Below are 18,516 nucleotides of genomic sequence, written 5' to 3' on the forward strand. Positions count from 1 at the left end.
TATTGAAGAGAGAAAATTTGGCAATAACTATTCTTCCCACACAAAACAATTTTAGTAAATATATTTTGCCTTTAAGAAGTTTGTGTATCTACTTCAATAGTAGCACCTAAATTTCTCGGCTTAAAGAATTTTGGCTAGCGAAGCTTTTCCACTAACATTGGACATTTGCATAGACTTGATTTTCGCCTTACTCATAAATCCTGAAAAAATAAGGGACTCACAAGAATAGCAAATTAGATAATATTCAACATGCAATTTGGTGAAAGTTTTACTTAAAAATCAACATTTTAATTAGGTGTTTGGGCATTTTCAAGTTTCTGGGGATAAATAAGTCTTTGCAATGTCTTCCAAAATACTTCCACCAAATGAATGACACCAGTAACAAATCTATATAACCTTCTGAAAATAGTGAAGTGTTAGGCAAGAAAGGATAATGAAGAAATCTGGGTCCGCAGTTTATCTCTTTGCCTTTTAGTCTACATACCTCCTAACAAGACCTTGTGTACATGCCACACCTTAGTGAAGAAAGAAGCATTAGAGTAACTTCAGCTCATGTTTTGCATGCTGATTTTCAAATGAATTTTATACAACCTATAAAATTATTTTATTGTTATGAGATAAAGCCTACCATCATGAACTGAATTCTACTTCACTTAGCACTTATCTGGGAAATATTTTGTTACTCAAAACCATATGCTTATATGAACATTCCAACTTCAATATCAACATAATAGATGGGTAACATAGTTTTTTAAATTATTACATAATACTGACACATATTGTTGAAAAGCTACTTAAAAGCTACTTAAATTAATTTTATGATCTATTAAATGTATAATCTTAAGCATCTTCTATTTAAATGAAAAATGAATATTAGTTGGTACATGTAAAGCATTGTGTTAAACACTTAGGAATGGAAATAAAGAAAAGGAAATAATTTTGGAGATGTTGATATCTACCTGTAAGATTACCCAATGAGGGAGGCATATAAAATAGTAATTATTGTAGTTATGAGCATTAGAAATGGTTGATTGCTGCTGCACACTGAGTATTTGCTCTGACCCAACAATTACACCAGAGACTAATATATGCATAGAGAAGCTAACGAGTATGTGCAGGGCATCATTTCCATAATATTCTAAGATAGTTATTAACATTTTTGTTTTTGCAGAGACAAAAAGCAAACAGAAAACTATGTCAGTGATTTTAATCTACTTACAGACATTAACTGGAATGGCAGAAATGTAGTCTTCACTGTATCTTATTCTATGTTTTTAAAATGCTTGGATACAGTTTGGTGGTAGTTTCATTTTAATAAGAATGGCTATTTCCACATGGAGACATCCTTTGGGAAGCTGTTTTTATTAAGACTGATGCAGCAGAAAATTAAATAGTAGTAGGCTTTCCATCTCCGTGGTGGGTAAAGAGAATATTCTAGATACAGAATAGAGACTGAGCAAAAACTGAAGATTACAAAGAAGTGTGAATCATGATCATGGAAATCTGTTGGCTTTGTACAGCTACAAAGAGTAATAGTTAAGAAGAGAAAAGGCACAGCAACAGGACTGTTACTCATCCTTTAAATATATGATTGAAAAATCTGACATCTGAAGTTTTCTCAACAAACTAAACAAGGTTGTGTAACAACAAAACAAATCCACCCATCTACTTAGTTTCTAATATATAGTTTATTGAATATTGTGTCTTTGTACTAACTTCTTCAGAACTAATCAAACCTACCCTTATAATTCTACTGCAGTGAAAGTTACCATGAAAAGCTTTTTTTTCCCCTACTGTAATTTTCTACTTTGTTTCCGGTCTACTGAGTTTCTGAGCATTTTTATTTCTTTTGTTCCCTCTCACAGGATTGCAGAAGCTATGTTCAGCTCACAGTGGCACTGAGAAGACCGTGTGGGCTTTCAGAGACAAACACCGTGGAGGTGAGTTTTGAGGATGAAGTATCAAGAGCTCCTGCAGATTTTCCTATCCACAGTAATGTGGTAACCACTATAAAGCCTGCATGGGATCTGAAAATTTAACACAAATTTAAAGTGTTCTAGTCACATTATTAATGGGCATATGTGTACTTTATTTAGTCATGATGCAGTTTACATAGTACATTCACGTTCATACTTTAATTTTATGCCAAACTTTCGATAAAATTTCCCCTACTTGTCTATTATAGACATCAAGCAGAAAAAATATTCTTCTAAACTGTTTGCATTTAAAAATATTAGTCAGTGGACTTCGAGCAAGCCATTTTATATATACTTCTTTAATACAATATGACTTTTTATGCTCACTGCTTAATCATAGGGAAAATTAATTTATCTGTAAGACTTTACATTTAACAACAAACTGCATCATTGCAGATAAATCAAATAAATGCAAAATATTCTTAACAATCAACTCCCTTTTATATTTTAAGTCTATATTTTACAGGCATAGATCGTGTTAAGGGGATGAGATATCTTTGGATGATGCCTTTGGACGAGAATGTTTTCCAATGTGTATGTGGGAAGGTATATTTTTTGGAAATGGTTCTGATTGCCAGTCCTCTAGCGAAAACAATTTCTATTGGAAAATAATTTATATTGTGTTAATACTATAATACAGCCCATGTGCTTGGTTACTCAACTCTAGCTTTGTAGAAATTTTTGCCTCCTGCTCCCAAAATCTGATTTCTGATACTTCGATGTAAGGTACTAGCCACCGTGAGATGTCTTTCAGCAACTGGGCAGCTTTTTGTTTTCTGGTATTTTCACTGTTTCTGTCTTTTTTGGTGTTTCATCACTCACTATTTTGTTCCTATGTGGATTTCTTATACTAACCGTTATGTGCATGTAATTATTAAAAGACTTCACACTCAAAGAAAGGTAAATTCTGGAGAGGACATCGGAAGGAAAGTGGTAAATCAAGAAAGAGAGATTTGAGCAAAAGCAGACTCCAGTATGATGTTTAGGAAGGGAAGAATATTAGCAAGAACTCGCACTTACTAAGTCACTCTATGTTACAACTACCATATTTAGTATCTAACTAATCACTTTATGTAAATTCATCAACTCTCCCCAACAATTCCATGAATTCAGTAGTGCTACTATAGTACAGAATCACTGAATGAAGTTTAGGCATAGAAAGTAGCTTGTCTGTGCTCAAACTACTGCTGCCCTGCTAGAACCTGAAACAGTTGGAAAACATGCTTGTCTCCTGGGAAGATGTGTTCAAGACAAACTACAATCACATTAAATAGCACCAAAGCTCACTCTATATATGAATAAATTACTAAAAGGGGAATACTAAGCAATGCTAATGTGATTAAAGGCTGTAATTCACCAGGAGACTATTTCCATCAAGTTTATGACTGTTGAATGTATAACCCTCTATGTAACAGAGTATTCATTGCCTCACACCAAGAAGTCTTAAGTTTTTCTATTGGGAATACAGCCAGATTAGTAAATATTTGAAAACTCACATGATTTTTCATAAATTGATACAGATTTCCCTCCTTAATTTATTAAAAAAATCTTCTTTTATGACACAACCCTTATTCTCCTAGACATGGTAAAATAATTAAACATAAATCAATGTGTATTTGATTTCTCACAAAATGTTATTTAAATTATCCCAAGTACTTTTTTGCTTATCTTTATTTTCTTATTTTTTTAAGATTTGGTTGTTTTTATTTTTTTTTTAAGATTTATTTTTATTATTATTTTTTTTTATTGGAAAGGCGGATATACAGAGAGGAGAGACAGAGAGGAAGATCTTCCGTCTGATGATTCACTCCCCAAGTGAGCGCAACGGGCCGATACTATGCCAATCCGAAGCCAGGAGCCTCTTCAGGGTCTCCCACGCGGGCGCAGGTTCCCAAAGCTTTGGGCCGTCCTCGACTGCTTTCCCAGGCCACAGGCAGGGAGCTGGAAGGGAAGCGGGGCTGCTGGGATTAGAACCGGGGCCCATATGGGATCCCGGGCGTGCAAAGCGAGGACCTTTAACCACTTGCGCCACCGCGCCGGGCCCAGATTTGGTTGTTTTTAATTGAAAAAGAAAATTGCAGGAAAAGAAGGAGAAACAGAGAGAGGGAGAGAAATGTTATATGTGTTGGTTCACTGTCCAAATGGCCACATTGAATGATGCTAGCCTAGGCAAAATCAGGAGCCAGGAGTTTCTTCTGCGGTCTCCCTCATAGTTGCAAGGACCCAAGCACTTGTACCATTCTCTGCTGTTTTCAGAGGGGTCAGCAGGGAGCAAGATAAACGTGGAGTAGCTGGGACTCAAACCAGTTCCTTTATTAGGTGCAGATGATACAGTCTGCCATGCCATTGCACTGGCTCCCTAATTTTCATATTTTTTAGGTTGTTTCAGATTGAAGGACAATGTGATTTACCTTGTGTAACATGATATTTTGAAGTATAGACATACTATGGGGTGATTAAACATGGTTTTGGTAGCAGTGGGGCAGCTAACGGAACTCCTTTGCATTTCACAGTTTTAATAATGGAAATGAACGTGATAATATTAAAATACATAAAAAAGACTTTGGAAAATGAAACTGCAGCTCAGGTTTAAACTTGCACAAAAAAATTAAACAATGAGTAGGAAAGATTTGTAAAATTTCTACGATAAAATCTAAGAGTAGATTAAAAAGTTTTTCTTCATGGGCCCGGTGCTATAGCTTAGTGGCTAAGGTCCTTGTCTTGTATGTGCCAGGATCCCATATCAGTGTCCTGCCTGCTCCACTTCCCTTCCAGCTTGCTGTTAGTGGCCTGGGAAAGCAGCAGAGGATGGTCCAAAGCCTTGGGACCTTGCACCCATATGAGCAACTCAGAGTCTCCTAGCTCCTGACTTTGGATCAGCTCAGCTTCAACCATTTCAGCCAATTGGGGAGTGAATCAGCAGTCAAAAGTTCAAGTTTAGCTTTTATTTCTAGTTCTCATAAACTTCTGACGTGAATTTATATTATAATATAGCTTATATTATAATACACAGAATCATGTTGTGTGTGATCCCTGGGTTAATTTTTTTTAGGAAAAAAAGTTGTTGAGGCTAGTGAGGTGACCTATGACGTCAGTCCTCCTCCTAAGGTACCTGCATCCTGGATGGCTGCTCTTTCAAGGCCCAGGGGCTACATTCCCAATCCAACTCCCTGTCAGTGGCCTTAGCACGAGAAGATGGCCCGGCAGCGTGGGTTTGTGGCCATTCCGGAAGCGAAGCATTGTTGGAAGACTTTTCTCTCTACTTTCTCTCTATATATAGTTCTTTCAAGTAAAAATAAATAATTCCTTTTAAAGAGAAAGTAATTTGTTAAATATTATAGGAATGTAAGCCTTTTTAATAATCATGTTACTACAAAAAGTTTTGCTTATAATGTTAGGTCGTACAACAAAGATGAAATGCTTAAATAGGCAAGCTAAAGCATGTGATTGAGAGAGGTTTTTTTTTGGTCAGCTTAAATATTTCAGTAGGAGAAAAAATGTATGAATATTTATCATGTAAAGGGAGACACGCTCTTGCCAACAGTGCTGTGGGCCTAAAGTGGACGAAAGCTTAGTTTCAGTGTGGCAGATTCAGTAAGGCACCATCAACAGTCTCCTCTAAACAAGGTCTTGGAAAGTAGTTTATCAGCTCAAGAAGACAGCTCAGGAGCCACCATACTGAGCTTTATTTGCACTGCATATCAGTCACTCACAGTTTTATAAGTCAAATTAGCTGTGCCCAAAGTTTGTATATTTTCCAGGCCCATGATCTTGAAGAAACTGTGTAATTCCTGTGTTCCTCAATTTCCTAGTATGCAATTAGGATCTATTACTAAGAGATAAATCCTTCACATAGTAAGCTCTCATTAAATACTGGTTGCTATGTGTCTGTTTATTATATTTATTATTATTGTAAATGTATGAAAAATTCCTGTGTCCCAAATGGATTACCATGGGTGCTATTTAGAGATATGAGGTAGCCCTTTGTTACCAAAACCGGGAAAGACAAGGAGGTTGTCTTCTACTCCGTCTTCTGCTCTTTGTCTTCTGTTATGGACCGTTTTCACTTTCCAACGCTCAGACTGTCCAGGGTTCTTTATTGTAATGCTGGTCTGTGCTTGAAGATTTTGCCTTTCATTTCTTTGGAAACAGGGAGCTTAGGCGTTTAAGACCTCAGGGAATATGTTATATAAATGAGATGTTAATCTAAGTTATAGGGTTTTGTCTTCCTTGTCTCCTGTTTCAGTGAATATAATGGGCTTCAGAAACATGAAAAAATACTTTATCTGGGTAATCTACTTAACAACTCAAACAAAAATTATGTTTCATAAACAAAGGGTTGTCATCACCATTCCCATCAAGCCATTCAGCTTATAAAATTATTTATTGTATACAAGTCACACTTATGTCTGAATACAATCACAATGGTTTTATAAATAATTTTTCTTGTTTTAATATGCAATTTTGTGTTCTTTTTGTAAATTCTGATCAATTCTATATTTATCAGCTGTCAGTGATCCCACCTGCATAGGGTATACAGATAGTGGTCCACACAGCTATTGTCATCAGTCCTTAAGCATCTGTGTGTATTTAAGTGTACTTATCTCACATCAGTACAGAAAGAACCACTTAGGATGGGCAGCTCAGTGTTTACATTTTTCCAGACTCTTACGGTTTCTTCTCTGAACTATCCTGGTTTTTCTAATCCTCAGGTTCTAACTGGTTCCTGGGACGACCCTGGAAGACTCTCTTTTTGGCTTCTGTGATCATCCAGTGTTTCCAGGGTCTAGGCAGGATGTATGGGTGATTTAGATGAGCATTTAAATATGTTCACAAGAAAAAAACAAGATAAAAGCAATTGCCCCTTCGCCCCCAACTTTGGGAGAAGTGTGATGACCTGGAAACAGGATTTAAAAAGAGAAAAAGAAAGGAAGAAAGAAAGAAAGAAAGACAGAAAGAAAGAAAGAAAAGGAAAGAAAGAGAGAAAGAAAAGAAAAGGAAGAAAAATTGAGTGATCAGCTTCTGCTCACCCCTGACAAACAAGGATGAAGTTTCTTTTTTAAACAAATATTCACATTTTTTTTCTAAGAGGCCCTGGAAACCTGAATATTTTTGTGTGTGTAACTCTAAATTTAAAATATGAGCAATGCTTTCAAATCCTTTTAAGAATCCCATATAGACAACTCTCAGGCCACATTTATGCTATGTTTATCAGCTTTAATCCTCTTACATACCACCTACAGATGTTTAATAGCAAACACCATAAGCAAACCCTAGCCCTGCTACCATTGCCCATAGAGCAACTAACGAACTAGGTTCACAAACAATGCATCTGCTCTGTTTTACTGTAGATCTCTCCTTTCCCCTGGAGTAAAGTTGACCAGTAGAAGTCAGCCACCCGCATTGGGGTTTAAGACCCTGTGCAGCCTCAGCTTTAGGCAAGCGGCTAGGCTGCCTTGTACCTAAGCAAGTGTCACACTACCTGAAGAAAAGCAAGCAGTAGCAGGTGGGCATGCTGCGCTTGCTTAATGCCAAATTTGTGTTTACGATACCAGTATGCCAGAACAGTTGCTTATTCTTTTTTTAACTTTAAAGGTAAATGGGCAAGACAGGGAACTTAGGACAAACCACTTAAACTCCCCATGTGGACGAGCTACTGGTTGCTCACAAAAGGAGGTCTTAGTATGTATCGAAATGGGAGCAGCTGAGGGTTCCTTTATTTTTAATGATGGTATAGAATGTTTTTAAAATGTATTATTATTTTTTATTTTTATTTTGATAATCTTTACATAGTTGATTAGGGCAAAAAAAAAAAAGGGTCGAGGGTTACAGGAAAGTGGGTAAGACCATTGTTTCCACACTTTTTGTGTGTATCTAGGGTACGGAGGGAGAAAAAGGGAGACGTTTGAAAGAGAATGGATGATTTCTAGGGTCTTCCACAGACGGGGCCACTGCACGTGCAGGAAGTAAGGGAGCTGAGATGGAGTGATTTAGGGAAAGGAAACTGGAGGGCATGTCTAGATCAGGGCAAGGTACTCACCCATGTGGGAGACCTTGGTTGCGTTAAAAAGCCTCACCAGCAGCCCATTAGCATTCACAAAAGCTGTGGCTGAGGGGCATACCTGGCTGGGCTCTGCTGAGCACCTACCATGTGGGTATTGAAGAAGGGTGTGGACCACATCACACTGGGCCACAGCACCTATCAAAGAATTGGATCTTTTGGATCTGGGGGCAGATTGTTTAGAGGACGTGTAGACTCATTTCTCTGGGACTGCAGAACAGACCTGTTTATGTGGAGACCTAGGCAGTCATGAAATGAGCCAGGCTGGACTGTGGAACACACTTGACAGAACACATCTGACACTCACAGGGGCTGGGGCTGGGATACAGCTGAGTTGGGGCAGGCTGCAGCACCTGTCAGTGTATGCAAAGGACAGGACTGAGGGCAGACCTGTCAAACATGGCTACTATCTGCTGGTACACATGGGATCCATGGCTGGGAGAAGGCCTGTTTGGGGAACTTTGGGAATTCCCATACTAATCCACAGTTCCTTCTGGGAAGCATGGGAACTAGGGATGGGTGTGGGCCAAGCTAAGCAATTCTGTAGCACTCATTATCAATTGTGTGGGATGGGTCCAAGGACAAGGGGAATAGACCAGGTCTTATCACCCACTGGCAAACATGAGAGCCAGGGAAGGGTGTGGATCATGCCTGACTTGGATGAGCTGAAAAATCTGCCAATGAGAACTGAGGCTACATGTGGAGTATTCCAGGCTAGGTCAAATCAACCACCAGCATGCACAAGACCCAGGGCTGGGAATGGGCCAGGTAGGGGACCTGTGGGGACTCCTGTGCTGGGATGCAGCTCACACTAGTGTGTGAGAGCCATGGTTGTGTGCAGAACAGGCAGGGAGAGGCTGCAGAATCAGCGCCCACTGGATCACACAAGAAGCTGCTCTGGAAGAAGTCCAGGCTGGGCTAGGCTACCATACCCATTGATGTACATGAGAGCCTGAATGGATGTGGGCCAGCCAGGCTACGTCATAGCACCAGCTGGCAAGTACTAGGGCTGATAGCAAGACTTATCAGGTTGGTCTGTAGCACCATCTGGTGGGTGCAAGATCCAGGACTAAGCTGTAGCATGCATGATTTCTGCCTCTGAAAAGTAAGGCTGTCAACTTCAGGGGAACTGTGTGCACTCCCCTGTTAGGCTGTACCTATCACTGGTGAGAACAAGAGTCAGGGCTTGGGGTAGGCCACACTGAACAAGATAGCAGCACCTGTCATCATGCATGAGGGCCAGGTCTATGGGTGGGCTGCCCTGAACTAAGCCACAAATACCAGTGGATATGCAGGAGAGCAGGATGGGGTGTGGGCTGGGCTGAGCTGGGCCATAGCAGAGGCTGGCACATATAAAAAACTAGGGCTGGGGGCAGGCATTGTGGGGGTTCTAGGGGTTCTTCTCAACTAGACCCTGGCACTTATTCTTACACATGATGACCTGGTCTGTGGTGGGCTGGCTGGGTTGGACATCAGCACCTGTCAGTTCTTGTGAGATATGTGGCTGGGGCAGAACTGACCAGAAAGCTATATATACCAGTATGTGTGTTGGTTGTTGTAGATGATAGAACAAACCTGACCATACTCTGGCTAGTGTATGTAAGAATTAATTCTGAGGTCATCGCAGGTGCTATTTCTTGGGGTACTCTGACTAGACCACTGGACTCAGATCCTGGCGACAGGGAAAATCAGTATGTGTGCTCTAATCTTGGAGTTCATGTCAGGTCTCCTCAGTTATCGATGCCTGTGCAGTGGACAGCATGCCCAGATGCACATGGGGAACATTTTGGCCAGCTCATTCCAGCCAGCAGGGAACATCTACTATCTTGTCAGAGGATGGAAAGCAGAGAAGGTTGAACAATTCTCAAGCTCGGCAGCACTAAGGTGGACTTTTTCATCAATAGACTTTGGGAAGATTTTCTCAACACTCTTGGGCATCATGAGTAGACCACGGATATAGTTTGACAGCAAGGAGTAGCCCCATTCCCTCCTCTCCTGCAATCACTGGAGGGAAAAAACAAAAAGAAACATGTGTCCCACCCACATTCCTACCTTCCTCCATATCTGACTTCTGCATCCTAACCAGAGGCCCACCTAGGCATGCATCTCTCTTAACTAAGTAAACAATAGAAAAAAAAAAAAGATCCTGCCCGTGGCCTGTGATATGGGCATCCTACTTGGGCATCTGTCTTTAAGATCCAGTAGCTTTTTTTTTTCTATTCTACTCTCTGCTAATTATCCAAGAAATGCAACAGAATATTGTCCAAGTGCTTAGGGACCTACATCTAATTGGGGTATCTGGAAGCGGCTTCTGGCTTTAGCCTGTCTCAGCTAGGTTGATGCAATGATCTGGTAAATCAACAAGCAGATGGAAGAAGTCTCTAGCTCTCTTTATTTCTGTCTCTTTCTCTGTCTCCTTCTCTGTAACCCTTCCTTTCAAATTAGAACATATACATATATTAATTTTACAATCGAAGGGATGAGTAGAGAATAAAATTACATCCTGCTACTCACAGTGTTTTCTTTAGATACAGTCACCAAAGTTCTTAGTTTGCCAGGAATAGTCCCTATTTATCTCTGCTTTTACAATAAACTTTTCATATTCAAAAACAAAACAGATTTTGTTGCCACAGCAGTGCTGGGTAAAACAACCATCATACCTACTGATAGACTAAAATTACATGGATGCAGATAGTCAAGTCAATAATTGCTAGGCAGTATATAAAATTAATTACAGAGTCCAGACTCAAGATCAACCTAGCTGACTATAATAAACACCGTTTTCATAGTCCAAGTTGGTTTTATTTTATATTAAACCTCTGAGTAATCTTTTGCAGACACTGGGACAAATGACAAGAGAAGCAAAATGTTCTCCTGTATATTCCCCCAAGAAGTAACAGAACACAAATTTTAGCTGAGATTTACTAAGGTCAAGGATGCATACAGGCCAGCTATCTCCTTGTTTAGAAATCAAAGACTAAGCATTGTGCTATACATAGCAGTCACCACACTGAAGGTACAATTTGATGATGCATCTGTTTAGAGAATTAGAAAAACCTAGAATAGGACTAATAGTTAGGGAGACAAGACAAACTTACATGAAAGAATCAGAGAACAACACGGAGTTCTGTGTAATTAAGTGCTGAACTGGTTAGAAGGAGTTAATAATTCAGGAGAGACTTTGTGTAGCACGTTACATTCAAGGAGGAGGTAGCACATCAACTCGAGCACAGTGCATCGGATGATGAGCATCAGATGCAGAACACTCAAAAAAGAGGAAAACAGGTAATTCTATTTTTTTCTAATTAATTAATTAATTTTTTCAATGATGCAGTTCCATAGGCTCGGGGATTTCTTCTATCACCCTTCTCATTACCACTCCTTCCACTGATTTCTCATATGTTATTACAATAGAATATACTTTCAAAGTCCTTCACGACTCTGTCATTCTGCTATTTAAATGTATCCTGACCTTGTAGGTACAGAAAATGGTAGAAATCCCAGAAACCTATTGTCAAGATACATTTGACTGTTTCATTGGGAGTTCATTCTTTATTCATCTCTATTCCTGAATTTAAGGTGATTTTAGGTTGCAAGGCATTCCAAGGATTATATTTTAACCCAAGTTGAATGTTTAAGTCAAGCAATAGAAATGTGTTAAATACATTATCTTCTATCAGATTATGAAAATTATTTAATGCTTAATTTTATTTTACCCATATATATATGCACAACTTTACATAAATTCATACAAGTGGCAATGTACCTACTTTTGGATACAGAATGCTCATTTATCTTTCTCCCCAGATTTTGGGTTCCTTTCCCTCCCTCTGCTTTCCATCCAGGCTTTTAGCCTATCTGTTTGTTGTTTGTCTCTGTACTCAAACAACTGAATAGTCTTTGTGGTAAAAAAATAAAAAGTTACTTTCTTCTAGAACATTCCTTTCCTCATTGATCAATGATACAACAAGCACCTTGATATATGGATCACTATTTATGGCTGCTTGTATAGATCTTTAGGAGATGAATTGTTGGTTAACATAGGCTGTAAGTCTTCAGAGTTTCAAACCATTGTTTGAGAGAATGCTCTTTTAACATTTACAAAAACAGATATTGTGACTTCTTTACATTATTAACAGTAAGGTGAGTTTTAAAATATTACCTTGCAATCTTTAGTTTTATCTCTATGACTACCGAAGTAAATGCTTTCTCCCATATAAAATTATCTGTTTTTCTGGACTAGGACATGGGCTTGTGCTGTGTAGATTGTCCAGAGTTTTAGTTACCCTGATTTCCACTCTCTATTCCTTCTTTTCAAAAACTGTTAATTTTATCTATTAATATAATCAGGAGCGTAAAAGGAGCAATGTTTAAACTATTCTGGAAAAAAGATAGTTACTATATGAATTAGAACATCCAAAAAAAGTTTAAGAGTCAGGAAAGAATAAACAAACTTTTATCCTAAAACCTTTGGGAAACTTTAGTGCGGCTGACAGCTTAGAAGAGGAATTTGAATGAACCTAATGTGGCCTGAGAGAATGAGTTTGGGAAGGCTTTGGCATCTGTGCCTACTGGAGGGTTGCAATTCCTGTACAAAAACAGCTCGAGTGGGGGTATAAGAAGAATAGAGATAGGTTAGCATCTTTCATCTACCACTCTGCTATTTCCTCATTACTTTTCAATTCAGTGACATTCAGAATGTGGTGACCTCTTCTATTCTGCTTTCCAAGTTTTGCCAGATTTCTGATTATCTTCAACCTGGCATCACAAAAAGAAGGGGATTCTGTAAAACATAGTGGTAGCCTCACAAAGTCAACAGCAAAAACAACAAATGGATGTGACAAAGCAAGTAGTCAAATTTCATGAATGTCTACAAGATAGAGCAATTTTATGCATGCTTCCAAATGCTAAATTAAGTTCATTAATTATAAAAGTAATCTAGATTTCTGCTGCTTTATTTACTAATTCTACCTCTTTTAAATATTTTAGTCTTTATGGTCTTTCATTAGCTTTGCTACATTATTAGTTTTCTAAATATCTAATGCTTTTATTGAGTATGGAATACTTTGCTGCATAAAATACCATGTTATGTGTTTTTATAAATTACATCTATGTTTTCACACATTATGTAAATTCCCCTAAAGGACAAACATTTTAATAAGATCTATCAAAATATGTGTGGTGTACTGACTAGCCATCATATATTTAATTCTTGAGAAATATCTTCTCTGTCATTTGTTGCTCTTTTTATAATTCATCCTTCTTTCTTATAGTATTCTTGTTACTTTTACAGTACGTTTGCTTGTTCTATCTTTCAGGATTTTTAGTATTTTTCCTGTCATTTTTCCTTATCATTTTGCTATTCATTACGTGATGATTCTTGCCTTCTCATGCAAAGGTCATTAATTCAACTAGAAAAGAATTGAGCTTTCTTTCCACTTGCATTTTGTGTTTTAAGTTCTAAGACATAAATGTTTGCTCCACAAAAATCTGCTTATTTCAAATACATTTCTAAAAAAAATGAATCTACCCTTTTGTTCATGTCCCATGAGCTTTTTCAATATCTTAGATGTGCATAATGCATATAAAACCAAAACTCATGTATTTGTGGAAAGTATGAAAATGGTGAAAGTTCAAAAATCAGCCCTAATTTCAATTGGCAACAGAATTTACTCTAGATATTTTGGCATGTTTCTTTCCAATTATTTTTTTATCTTTTGCCAAACAGAGTCAATACCACACGGTATATTCTATTTACATGTCCCTTTTCTGAAAAAAAATTTTTTAAAGATTTATTTATTTATTTTTATTGGAAAGGCAGATGTACAGAGAGGAGGAGAGACAGAGAGGAAGATCTTCCGTCCAATGATTCACTCCCCAAGTGGCCACAGCGGCCGGTGCTGTACCTATCCGAAGCCAGGAGCCAGAAACTTCTTTCTGGGTCTTCCATGCGGGTTCAGGGTCCCAAGGCTTTGGACCGGACCATCCTCAACTGCTTTCCCAGGCCACAAACAGGGATCTGGATGGGAAGTGGAGCCTCTGGGATTAGAATGGCCGCCCTTATCGGATCCTGGCATGTTCAAGGCGAGGACCTTAACCATTACGCTATCGCAAGGGGCCCCCTTTGTGAAAATTTTACATTTGTTTCTTACACTGTTAAATTTTTCAGAGATATTTGAAATCAAAAACAGTATTAAAAATGACACAAAATAACCTTTTCTAATAAAGCTACTTGATATTCATTTGTAAATTTCTCAAATGGAGACACAAAACTTTTAAAAGATATTGTTTTAGCGCGGTTCCCCCATGTAGCACATAAAAAAAAAAAAAAGAAAAAAAAGTATTGTTTCCAAGTTCTCTATTCTCCCCGGAGGCGTTCACTAAGCCTTTTTTCTGGAGTTCCTAATTTCAATGCACACATACATGCACGCACACACACACACACGAGACACAAGTCTTTCCTCTAAAACAGATGGTGCTTGAAACTTCCTAGGTCCCTTACAAAGCTGTTCCTCTAGCAACCCTCTGTAAAAGACTGATTTTAAAACAAGCAAAGATGTTCTTTGAATCCCCTGCTAGTCAATCTGGCAGGCCAATCCTAAATTGCTTCTAATTTTACAAAAAGAATTAACTTAAGATAGATTAATCAGATGCCTTGGAAAGGTTAGGCTGCAAAGATACTGGAGATAACACTAAACATCTTGTGTTTTGGGCCATAATTAATAATTTGTAATAATGTCTATAAAGTTTTGGCTCATCTCCACTTCTAATGGATATATCCTTGCATCAAACTGAGTTCGAGTTTGAGAGGATAAGCTGGTAAAACCAACAGAAAGAAGAGGTTCTGGGAAGTTGAACATTTTACTTAAGCCTGGAAGAGTGGAGCTGAAAATTTTGATTTTCAGTTGGTCCTTCTGACGATTATAGACATGATCACATTTCAAAGACATTTTTTACTTGAATAGGGGTCATCTAAAAGACTTTTAAAAGGCTTATATTCCAGAGACTATATTTATGGCGCATCTAGTATCTACTGGATATTAATTTCCTGCTGTGAACTAGTCCTTCTACATTCTTTTCTTTAACCCTCACCTGTGAGTAATGGGTTGAAATATAATTCAGTGAGTCCAGAAAAGGGAGAATAATTAGTAAGTTGGACTTTTTGAAAATTTTACCAGAAAGTGAATAAAATGTAGTAAACAAGCATCCTCAAGCAGTTAACATTGCACAAGACTTGTCCCGAAAACCTCTGTGTATTGATCCATATGGATGCAGTCTCTAATGTCTGTTCCAGATCTTCATTTCGAGGTCAATTTGTACTAAGCTCACGGTCTGTAACTAGTTATTTCCGAGGTACCTGCACAATGAGCTCTCACTGAATACTCAGTATTTTCTTACTGAAACACCAGGGTGGTCCATTAAAGAATGGACTAGTCTTTGTTATTTTGGTCACTGAGGTGAAACCCAATTCCTGCCATATTTCATTGACTTCAGGCCCAATTACCAAATAATCAATATAGTTATTAACTGCCTTGTTGAGCCTAGCTTGCCTATAAACAATCAGGATAATCATAAATAGCATTTTTAAGATTCTAGTGCCATGCTTTTTCCTACATGTTGTTAAATACTTGAAACATCCCCTTGTTCAAAGCTGTGTTTCTCATACGGCCTTATGCAACCCAACGACAGGCAATAACTAGAAGCGTCCCAAAGAGCTCCATGTGCTTAAGTTTTTGAATACCTTGACATTTCTTCATCTTCTCATTTTTGTCCACTTTTATTTGGATCCTTTATCTGGTACCACAAGCCTTCACAACTCAGAAAGTGGGAGGAGGCTCTATCACTTTGCATCTGTTCTGGTACATTCTATCTTTCAGAAGAAACACGGAGGTTCAGATCAGGCAGGCATGGCAGGAAGAGAAAGAAAGTAAGGAGACTGCAGGGCTGCCGTAGGGATGCTTTCGGATGTCTCTGCTATCAGGTGGCACATCTCCCAGGTTAGATGCTGGTTTAAGCAATCCTGAGAATTCTTTGTTGTTTATGCTTGTTTGATGTTACAACAATAATAACATTGGTACTACTTTACAAGGCTTTTAGGAGGATGTAATTGAACATCATAGAGCATGGGCACAGGTTCCCTGGAAGATAATAAAATGTCACTCACTGCTATACAAGATACAGGTTTGAATAGATGAAGAAGAACATAATTCAAATAGCCGAGTTCAAGAGATTGAATTTATTTAATAAAATCTAACTAATGGACAAGCTGAAGTGCCACCCTTACCCTCCGCCTCATATTTAAGTTTGAAAATGAAAGACGATAATCTCTCTGCTTGTGCCATCGAAATCCTTTCAAATCAGAGTAACTTTTTGCTATTTCTTAAACGCGCTGGCATTTGCAGAAGAACTTTTAGGAAATCAGTGTTGGTGCCTTGCGTGTAACACCCATCCTAAAAACCTGAAATAGAGATCTTTAGTATCTGAGTTATGCTCGAATTTATTTAAGGTTCTTAAGATAAACCTGCTGTTCTTCGTCCGCCAAACCCCGCACACCACCCACTCTCACTGCGGCACTGGACGCGCCAAGGATTCGATTATTCCCACAGTAGCCACTAAGGGGAGCCGGACGATGGACCGCCCTCGCTCGTTGCCATAACAACCCCATCGGCGGGCGCACAGCCTTTGGAGCTAAGTGCCGGCTGAAGCAGGCATCGGTTGCAGGGCGCTGGAAGACTCCGGGATTCCTTAGAGCTTTGGAAGAGTCTGGCCACTGTTCCGTTGCCTCCCTCTAGGACTGCTTCTACTGGGCGGGAACTCACAGAGTGAAAATGGTGCACCACTCAGGCTCGATTCAGTCTTTTAAACAGCAAAAAGGTCAGTTGGGATCCTGCTCCCCCCGTTTCTGTGAGCATCACGTCCCCCACTGCATGCCCTTGCAGTTGTGTAGGAGCACCCTTTGCAGGTTTATGCGACACAGAGGTGGGAAATTTGAAGTTAATGATTCTTTACTCTTCTGCTTAAATGAGTGATTTTCTGAGACACTTCAGGTGCTTAAGAGAAGTGCAATTCTTCATTTAGGGACTTGATTTAGTGTCCGTCTCTGCTATATCTGTGTCACTACATTGCAGCAAAAATGTTTGTTCAAGTAACCCGGTAGTGCTATGAGGTTTCAAAACAGAACTGGTCTATGTTTGTCCCATCTGTGATTGATATGTCTAGTAAGCTTCATGGAGACACGCACGAACGATCATATAAGATGAATGAATTCTTGGAGAATTCCAGAAGTTGCCTTGTGCCAATTGAAAGGACTGTGTTATCTCCTTGAAAAACTAATGTGTTTTTCTATGTCCCTTGATGCCTAATTCTGGGTTTAATGTTGTTGTTGTTGGTTACCTTTTACAGCTTCTTGTTCCATTTTGCTGTTGTTGTTTTTGCTGAATGCAATGACAAAAATGTTCTGCATTTAGTATTCATAGTTAAATCAAGAATTCTTTCAAGTTATCCTGACTTTTTTGATTCTTGTTCACTATTTGAAAGGTTTTTGTAAGAGAGCAGTTTTAACTGCATTCAGAGTTTTCTAGAGTCTCATTACCCAGAAGCATTCATTAAACAGCATAATATCCATTTCACTGGACTAATAATGAAATTATGCCTTTGTTCATTACATGATCTTATGTAAATTATAAAATCATAATTTTTGCTCAGTGTAAACAATTGCTAAAACACCATTATTTTTTCTCCTTGATATAGCTTATATTTGTTTTGTGTTGCACTGTATTAAAAAAACAAAACCTGATGAATGGGAGCAGAAACAGAATTTAGGAGACACTCTTGAATATGAAAAAATGATTCTGAGTTTCTATATCCTGTTCAACTCCCAAGTTCTGTAAGATCTGTGAAATGTATGTTGAAATTGGGATAGATTTGAAAGACTGCAAGCGCAGACACAAATTTTAGGTTGTAATTCTCCAACTCTAAATATTCGAAAGAGAATTTTCTTTAAGTTTGCTGCCTTTCATTATTATTTTGAGCACACATAAACTTGCAGAATGAAAATGAAGCTTATAGAAATTTACAGTAGACTCATGAAATGTATACCTTCTCTGATGTATGGCCATGGGTGAGTTATTTCTAGGGTCTGGCATCTTGAAACAGCTCCCACAGCAAGTTAGCAAGTATGGGTACACATTGAGTTGTTTAAAAGCATTTCCTGACTCTAGAACTAGGTATCTTTATTCAAAAGGCAACTTTGGCAAAAGGATAGGCATGGAGACAATGATGGGTAAAAAGGACAGAAAAATCATCTTTTACCTAAGTGTCTCTGGTTGATTGCTTCTCAATGATGCATGAATATTAGGGGAAAATGAAGTACCACTAACTTTTATCAGTTCTTCTGAGGATATTAATATGAAAACTGTACCTTAAAGTGGAGAAAATTACACACTGACATTCTAAATTCTTAAATCCTTGGCTTGGCTT

The 18,516-nt window shown here is 38.4% G+C and overlaps 1 protein-coding gene across 2 annotated transcripts in view; it reads left to right on the top strand.

Moving 5' to 3' along the window:
- The window catches only part of ANO3 (anoctamin 3), a 314,467-nt gene that overhangs the window by 91,700 nt on the left and 204,251 nt on the right, over positions 1 to 18,516 (top strand). Inside the window, exon 2 of one of the 2 annotated variants that reach the window (XM_040980289.1) lies at positions 1,866 to 1,940. In XM_040980289.1, coding sequence (XP_040836223.1) covers positions 1,866 to 1,940 — 75 coding nt within the window. Of the gene's footprint in view, positions 1 to 1,865; positions 1,941 to 16,722; positions 16,912 to 18,516 lie in introns of those variants that run through there. The other variant, XM_040980290.1, reaches the window with a different exon arrangement.

The sequence above is a fragment of the Ochotona curzoniae genome, unplaced genomic scaffold, assembly GCF_017591425.1.
Source record: "Ochotona curzoniae isolate NIBS_2020 unplaced genomic scaffold, NIBS_Ocur_1.0 contig_3432, whole genome shotgun sequence".
NCBI lineage: Eukaryota > Metazoa > Chordata > Mammalia > Lagomorpha > Ochotonidae > Ochotona > Ochotona curzoniae.